Source organism: Centroberyx gerrardi, chromosome 8 (assembly GCF_048128805.1).
Source record: "Centroberyx gerrardi isolate f3 chromosome 8, fCenGer3.hap1.cur.20231027, whole genome shotgun sequence".
Taxonomy (NCBI): Eukaryota; Metazoa; Chordata; class Actinopteri; order Beryciformes; family Berycidae; genus Centroberyx; species Centroberyx gerrardi.
This window is the reverse complement of record NC_136004.1, coordinates 20,450,747-20,458,745: the sequence shown is the minus strand read 5'-3', so window position 1 is coordinate 20,458,745 and position 7,999 is coordinate 20,450,747. Positions and strand designations below refer to the sequence as shown.

General features: G+C 41.6%; 1 protein-coding gene across 1 annotated transcript; it reads left to right on the top strand.

Annotated features, from left to right (window-relative positions):
• On the top strand, positions 1 to 7,472 carry mrps27 (mitochondrial ribosomal protein S27). The gene is made up of 11 exons (XM_071894812.2): positions 1 to 83; positions 387 to 464; positions 1,271 to 1,341; positions 1,476 to 1,534; positions 2,159 to 2,273; positions 3,017 to 3,095; positions 3,884 to 3,999; positions 4,307 to 4,409; positions 4,530 to 4,672; positions 5,760 to 5,927; positions 6,959 to 7,472. Exons 1-11 carry the CDS (start codon positions 11 to 13, stop codon positions 7,205 to 7,207), a joined length of 1,254 nt encoding a protein of 417 aa, XP_071750913.2. The 5' UTR covers positions 1 to 10; the 3' UTR covers positions 7,208 to 7,472.
• Positions 7,473 to 7,999: the final 527 nt, after the last annotated feature.

Below are 7,999 nucleotides of genomic sequence, written 5' to 3'. Positions count from 1 at the left end.
TCGTCCCAAGATGGCAGCCTCCGTGTTGCAACGCTGTTTGACTGCAGCTGTCAAAGTTAAATGTATATCTCCGGCTCTTTCCGGTAAATATTACAACTATCAACGTAAAATGTATCGTTTGATTTGATTACATTTTTGTTTCATCGCCAGGGTTTCTATTAGCTTGGCCTTCATCGTCCTTTACTGAATATCTAGCAAAGAGTGAATGTCCCCTGTTCTTGTTATTAGCTAGCTAGCTAGCCACAAATCTGAGGGTCCCAGGTCATGGTTCTCTGTAGTTAAGGATTAAAGTGATGTTTTTCTACCTAGTAAACCATCTAACGTGCTAGTTAACGTGCATGTAGTGTTCACATTACCTGATTTACAGTGTCTGTCTGTCTTTCCAGCCAGAAGATGGTTGCTCTCAGCAGCTTACACAGACACCAAACTATGGGCGGCAAGAGAGAAGGATCCTCAGAACTTGGGTAAGACTGAGGTGGTTAAACGTATTCATATTGGGAATATTAATACAACCTGCAATATCACATGTAACTACTACAGTAATAACTGAAATGAGTCTCCCATGTGGATGGAAGTCAGGATTTTGAGTGCTAAACAGGTGAGCCCATTTGGCTGCCATCTCTCCATATTATCTACATGATTCCACTTCAAATTTTGGCCGTTGAGGACAATTTTGCACTAGTCTATCCTGGGAAGAATTTACCACTGCACTATAGTTGCCACCTTTCATCCCTGGTTACACATAATGAGATGAGGTGTCATGCAGGACATAGATATCCATATCCAGGTATGTCAGCTGCAGTATATGTCACTTCAAAAGAATGTCGATGCCCTTTTGTTGCATGAATACAAAGCTGCATGTTCTGCAGCAGTGCAGCTCCAGTAGTCAACATGTGTGCAGTTGATCAACACAGGGTGGCACTGTAACACTGTGCGGCCTCAGTGTGCACCGCTCACCAGCACCTTTTCAACAGTGGGGAAATAAATGAGGCTGACTAGGGCTAACATGAGATTGAAAGCTATATTACTTCATTTTAAAGGGTTTTAGATGCATCTCAGCTGATGAATCATCTCTTGGAAACAAGATGTGAAAGGTGTACCATAATTTTGATGGCATCATTGAGTAAACCCTGGTTTTGTTGTTTTGTTTTGGCTTAGGCAAATGTGTCACACTGTCCATGGCATGCTATAAAAAACATTTAGGGACAATTTAATTTATATGTTACAAAGAGAGTAATAGTCCTGTTGCTGTTATTTTTTTAACTTACAGCTTTGTTGGCCAACTTCATGGACAGGACATACGACAGGAAGCTCCCAGTTAGCTCTCTGACTATATCACGGGTAAGATGTATCATGGGTCTACATTTAAATACACTATATTTCTGTTGTCTCTGGTCCTGCCATTGATAAACCAATGACTAAGTTGAAATTTTGAAGTTTGCAATAATCATTTTCATCTTCTGTTTGTTTTTCAGTTTGTCGACAATATATCATCAAGAGAGGAAGTTGATCAAGCAGAGTATTACCTTTACAAGTAAGGGGAAACTTCATTTTCGATTAGTCTCTCTCTCATTAATTCAGATTAATGCGCCAGTTGCAACCGCTTGCTAAGTCTTGTGTGGTGTTAACTCTGTTTTTCTTGGAGGGGATAGTCTGTTTGGTTTGTCTGTTTTGGTTTATTTTCAGTCACATGCTTTTCTTTGTTCGTGCAACTCCAGACCTTTCCTGTTTACTCCTGCTTTTGGAATCTGCACCCATTCTTCTGATTACAAGATGTAGTATATTTTCCCAATCGCACCCTTGTTCAGGGTACATTCACTCTCATAATCAGTGGACAGTTAAATAAATAGCTCTCCATTTTGGATGATTTGTAAATAGTAATTATTGTTACTAATATTTTCAACTGTTTTCTAATGTGTTTAGATTCTTGTCTTTGAGGTATTAGTCCTGAGTTTTGCTGGATAATGAGTTTTGCAGCTGTACTGATGGCTCAGCATGCCAAAACGGATACCATGGAGTCTTGATGTTCAAATGTGGCGCATACTTCACTTGTCATCTCTTCTCTCCCTCGCGTCTTTCCTGCCATTCTACATCGCACTTTAATAAAGCAGAACTGTGTCGGCAATTGCTGAAAATTTCTCGTGTTTTTATCCTCTAGGTTTCGTCATAGCCCAAACTGCTGGTACCTCCGAGACTGGACCGTTCACAGTTGGATCAGACAGTGTCTCAAATACGGGGCCAGGGATAAAGCACTGCACACACTCAAGAACAAGGTACACTACACATTGCTCTCTCCATTGATTATTAATGGACAATATACTGGACTTAGGCTGGGGACACACTACAGGATCATCGGGCCGATTTACACCAGATTTGCTCCTTTTGACAATCAGAGAGGAAATCCCAATTGAATGATTGGTCACGACTGATGGTTGCCAACGATTATCTGGTACTGTGAGAAATTTACAGATTTAATCTTAACCACCCAGACTGATTTGCAAACTGATCTGAGCCACCTTGATAATATCAAAAATGCTTGATATTTACACAGCTTGATGTCTACACGACAAATTTGCCGACATCTGCATGGTTTCTGAACGAGTCATGTGGTGCGTGGGGATCACAGATCATTATTTCAAAAGCGGAGAACACCAATGAAGCGGAACGAGCTCAGTCTGCCTGTCCGCCTCTACTGTTGGTTTGATTGGTGTCTCGTTGGATCGAGCAAATTCCTTTGAGATTAGAGGTCTTGATGTCGGTGACACATTAGGAGTCAGCAGGATAATCTCAGTTATATTAAGTGTGTGATACCCAGTTCTTACAGAATCTAGTGTGGGCATGTATACAGCTGATGGACAAAGTATTAAAAGGCTTCTAGCTTGTCCCCAGCCTTAACTGTCCAGTATCCAATGAGGGGGGTCCTAAAGATGATTGTGTGAGCTCATGTTTTGTGTGTGTGTGTGTGTGTGTGTGTGTGTGTGTGTGTGTGTGTGTGTGTGTGTGTGTGTGTGCGCAGGTTCAGTATGGAATGTTCCCCGATGACTTCACCTTCAACCTGCTCATAGACTCTTACATTAAGAATGAAGACTTCAAAGGTGAGGCATTTTCAAACATGTTTCCATTCAAAGATTTAGAAAAAAATAAGCAGCATACTCATTGAAATTCAATAAAGCCCACACACATTTCTAAACACACTCTGTTGACTCCAAGTATCGCTGGGCGTGGCCTCCTGTTACACTGTCAAATCATTAAAATCTGATTTAATTTAATTTCATTCCTTGTTTGTGAAAGACCGAGGTAATAGGAAATGTGATTTCTGTTGCCGTAATCATTTTGGACAGTAAACTAATACATTATTTTTAAGTGACGGCACAAAGTTGCTAATAGAATATATTCAGTTGTGACAAGTATGAAGTTTTGATTACATTTTGCAAAGTGATTAATTCAGTTTTGTTTCATATTGCTAATTCTAGTATCATGACTTGGATCTGATGTGTTATGATTGTTACACTTCCCAAAAGGAGTTAAACCCGGATGCCCAAGCTCAGTGAGCTAAAGCATGCTGTAACCTTTTTGATTAAAATCTGGCTCATGACCTGTCACATGTCATCTTTTACTCTCTCATCTTTCCTGTCTCTCAATTGTAATACTTCTAATCAAGTAGAAATGCCTTATGATACTAAAGTGAAGAGGTCACTGAAATTGTACCAACCACAGTACTATATTATTATTATTTATAAACTTAATTTATAATAACACTTATCTAAAAGAAGAGTTTGCTTTGCAAAAAGGAATAAAAAGAAGGAATGGATAGAAAAATACAAAATATTATGTTTAAGTGATTGGTATGGTTTTGTTTTTGTTTTGTTTTAATCATTGTCAGGTGCGTACTCTGTAGTTGAAGAGGTTATGCTCCAGGAGGCCTTTGACCTGCCCTCCACACAGATCCTGTCTTTGTACACTCTGGGCAATTACCTGGCCACCAAACCACAACTCACTGTAAGTGACACAGCATTCAAGGTTTCTATTGGAACAACATCTTGTTATTTTATGATGCTATGAATCCAAAATAATACTTCAGCTGCACGGGGTTACAAATAGGTAACCCATCATGTCCTTTGCTTTCATGCTAACAACTATTTTGTAAATGTATGTCAGTTTTGTTTTTGTTTTGTTTCCAAATGATGGCCATCTCATTTTGGAATGACGCTTTTCATATATTGTGTGCCTGCACAGCAGTAAGAAGGATCTACAAGATGCACAGCTTCCAAAGAAAATAGTTGTAACTGTGCCTCACTGTGTCCAGGTGGCAGAGGAGAGGATGCTGGGAGCGTCACTGCTGATCGCTGGACTTAAGCAAGACAACACTGTTGGCCTCACTGCTCAGCTTCTTGGCAATGCTCTCTTAGGTGTGTATCTGACCTTCCTCTCTCTACAGCCTTGTATTTTGCACTGTGGTTGATTCGACTAAAGTCAGCCATTGTGCTGCCCCCCTCCCCCCCTTCCTCTTTCCCTCCTTCCCTGTCCAGGCAAGGTGGAGATGTTGAAGGGCATACATGCCGTGTTCAGAGGGATGCCTCTTATCTGGTCCCATGGATATCTGGGCCGAGCCCTGGCCGTCATGGAGAGAGTGGCTGCTGCTCCTGGAGACGTCAAGCTGTCCAAAGACACAGTAAGGACACACAAATTCAAAGGAGTCTTCACAGCCACGGGCAATATTTCCTTTTTACGTGTGTGTGTGTGTGTATGTGTGGTCGGTTCCAACCAGAAGGATCTTGCTTGCAGAGACATGGATGTTGTCAAAATCATACAAGCATTTATTTAGAGTCAGCTTACAAACAACCGCTTCCAAGTCTTCTTTAGGGAGTTTGATTTGATAAGGTATTGACCACCTTTCCCCCGCTGTTGTCACTGTCATAGATCAAGCTTAATCTGAATTGAAATTTCTCTCAATTGGGATTCTGCATTTAATGAGACTCTAGCATAGACTAGGGGCTGTGCATGGCTCGGAGTCAGAAACAGACAAAGTAATAAAATTAACAATACACAACATTACACACACACACACAGAGTAGAGGCGGACTGTTGTTACTTTCCAGGTGGGGTGCATGACACAGACCGAGTGTTCATCCGTTGAGATGGACCACACATGCTGTCATATCGGTGTTATTTTTACATATATGCACGTACGCACAGCTGGGTGTAGCGCCTCTAATCCGGTCTGTGCTGTCCAGTTCAATAGTTCAGCTTTGTCCACCATCTAATGAGATTTTCGAGGAGCCTGGAGCGCTGTGGATGTCTGTGAGAATCACCGCAATGGAAACTAAACTGTCTGTCAGGCAGCAGCACAGCAATAATGTAGACAGAGCAGATAACACCGTAGGACAGAGAGGAAATATTAAAACTCAAGTGAAAGTGCTGGTGACTGCTGCCCCGGGTCACAGTTGTCCAGTAAGGTGTCCTGTTTCTGTTTTATCACTCGTTTGCCTTTCTCTGTCTGTACACTCGATACAATACCGTAATTCGCATGCATGCATTCAATTCGGGGAATGGATTCTCTTCAAAAGTGGAAAATATTTTGCTATAAAATTATTGCATATCCAGTCTATAAATAAAAGCTCTTTCAGAATTAGTTGAACTGTGCTTTCAGGTGATATTGCAAACTGAATGATTTAGAAGTGATCTGACACCCAGGTTTCTACATACTTGAGACTTTTTTGCCTACTCTTTTCTTTCTTTTCTGTGTTTTTCTCTTGTAGCTGGACTACCTGAATGGTTTGCTGCAGGATCTCTCCTCTGCCTCCGACTCTGACTCCTCTGGAGGAGAGGAGTCGGCAGGAGAGGAGGACAGGAAGGACGGAGACACGGTAGATGAAGAAGACCAGGCGGAGCAGGCTAAGCTGCCTCACTATGCCAGCAGGTTCAAGGTGGGTGCCTGGTGCTTACAGCAGAGGTGCCTTTGTTTTTGGCAGTCACTAAATTTAGACCCGTTTTCCTTGTCAGCCTATTCCAATAAACATAATGGTGAACAGTGTTTCCTCTCACCCCACTACCAGCATGGTGTTATCATTAGACCGATATATTGTTTTGCTGATATATCAGCCCAATACTGGACTTTCATTAAATATCGGATATCGGCCAGTCACCCACTTCTGATCTGATGGAGGTTCCTCCCCGACCACAGCTACATAAAAACAGTCTGTAAAACTACTGTACTTTTCTTTGCACCTTTTATTTATTCATTAAATGTTCAGTAAAGTTTTTTTGTAAATGAATCCTTCATTTAAAGGAAGTACCTATCTGTCTATCCCAGATTTTTCCACTGCCATAACCTACTGTGACAATTTCATTATTAGTATGAGTTTCAGTGAGACTTTAAGCATCACATGATGGTCTAAATGCTGTTTCATAGGCTTTTCCACCTGACAAGCATAACATTCTGGGTAGAAACACTGAATGCTCGTCATTTTTTGCTATGAAAATGCACAAATTTAGATATTGAATTTATCTTACTTTTTAAACCTAAACTCAAGTGATGCTGTAAAGTTTTGGGTCTGTGCCAGCTGAGCTATGTCCAGTGGGAAGTCTTTGACCGCTTGTAGCGGTATAGAAACTATCTTGCAAGCACTTGAATTTGATTTTTATGTAATTGTAATATGTTGTGTAACAGTCAGACTCAGTTCAACAGCTAAACTCTTGGAAGCAATAGAGATGGTCCAACAGTTGTGCTTTTTCATAACAACACCAACCAACTCCCGCCAGATGAAACGGGAATCCTCTGATCTGCACATCCGATCCCTATTTTGTTTGGGATTGTGACTCATAGAGTAATTGGACATCACTTTGAATGATGATGGCTTGAATGGGGTTCAATGGTTTCAATGGATTTTAATGATGTTTGCACCCAAATAATGATGTCACTGTTAGGCATTTTCAACTTGTTTTTTTCCTCTCCCAGGAGCTGAGCAGCCAGCTGGAGTCTCACGGGAAAGTGGACGCTGCTTCCTTCCAGGCATTAGTATCGGCTCTGGCCCAGCAGGGCCTGGCTGCTGCGGAGGAACCCGACCTGCAGCAGTACCAGAGCAAGGTGCGGGACTGGGAGGCCGAGAACAGGCAGCTGATCCAGAGGGAGAAGGAGATGAGAGAGAGGGCCGAGCAGGAGAAACAGCAGCGCTTAGCTGCCAAGGCTGCAGCTCAGCAGGCATAGAGATCAATGAACTGATTGCCCATTGAGTATGTATGTAGGAGATAATAGCAGGTTACGTTTTATCTCTAAATGGTTTAAATTGTCAAAATTTTACGTCTTCTCTTCAATCCTGCTCATGTCACAACTTTTGTTACTTTTGTATATATCATTTCTTGTGTGCTTCTGTGATAATTGATGCCCTGTTGTCATTTTTCTCTCGATTACTTCGGGCAGAATATTTTGTTGTCAAAATAAATTTGATTTGGAATTTCATTCTTATCAGAAATTCTGTCTCGCATCTATTTTTCCTGTTGTGGACTGAGGGATGATATTGTTACTGGAGCTTATGCACACATCGATTGTTAAGCCTGATGGTTAAGTGACCTCATGTAAGCAAAATGAGGGAAAAACTAGGGAAAGAATCTTAGCATCACATCCTCCCACTCCTTTTCCTCTCTCCCTGCAGTCGTGCGTGTGTGCGCGTGTGTGTGTCAAAAGCATCTTGGAGAGTTTTCTCACAGGGGAATGAAAGGGGTATTGCACAATCACACTGTAGGAGTGCTGATAGCCAATCTAGAGAAAACCGAGATCTTTGCATGGAAAGGAATGCATTTATGAACAGAAACCCTTCTGTTCACCACAAAGGAAAGTAGAATCACGCAGTAGATCCTGATAACGGTAGGCATAGACAACTGCAGTGTTGTTTTGAAAGTTATCGCCCCTCTCTATAAAATGTTGACATAAAAGTGCAGCATCAGCTAACGGCAGCAACGGACAACATGGAACATGCATCAGAAAACAGCTCACGTTCAC

What these genes read in the sequence shown, in the direction of transcription:
- mrps27 (XM_071894812.2), top strand. Translation starts at nt 11, where the DNA reads ATGGCAGCCTCCGTGTTGCAACGCTGTTTGACTGCAGCTGTCAAAGTT. An exon ending in GCAGAGTATTACCTTTACAA is followed by an intron (nt 1,535 to 2,158) that starts GTAAGGGGAAAC and finishes TTTATCCTCTAG; the next exon opens with GTTTCGTCATAGCCCAAACT. An exon ending in TCAAGCTGTCCAAAGACACA is followed by an intron (nt 4,673 to 5,759) that starts GTAAGGACACAC and finishes TTTCTCTTGTAG; the next exon opens with CTGGACTACCTGAATGGTTT.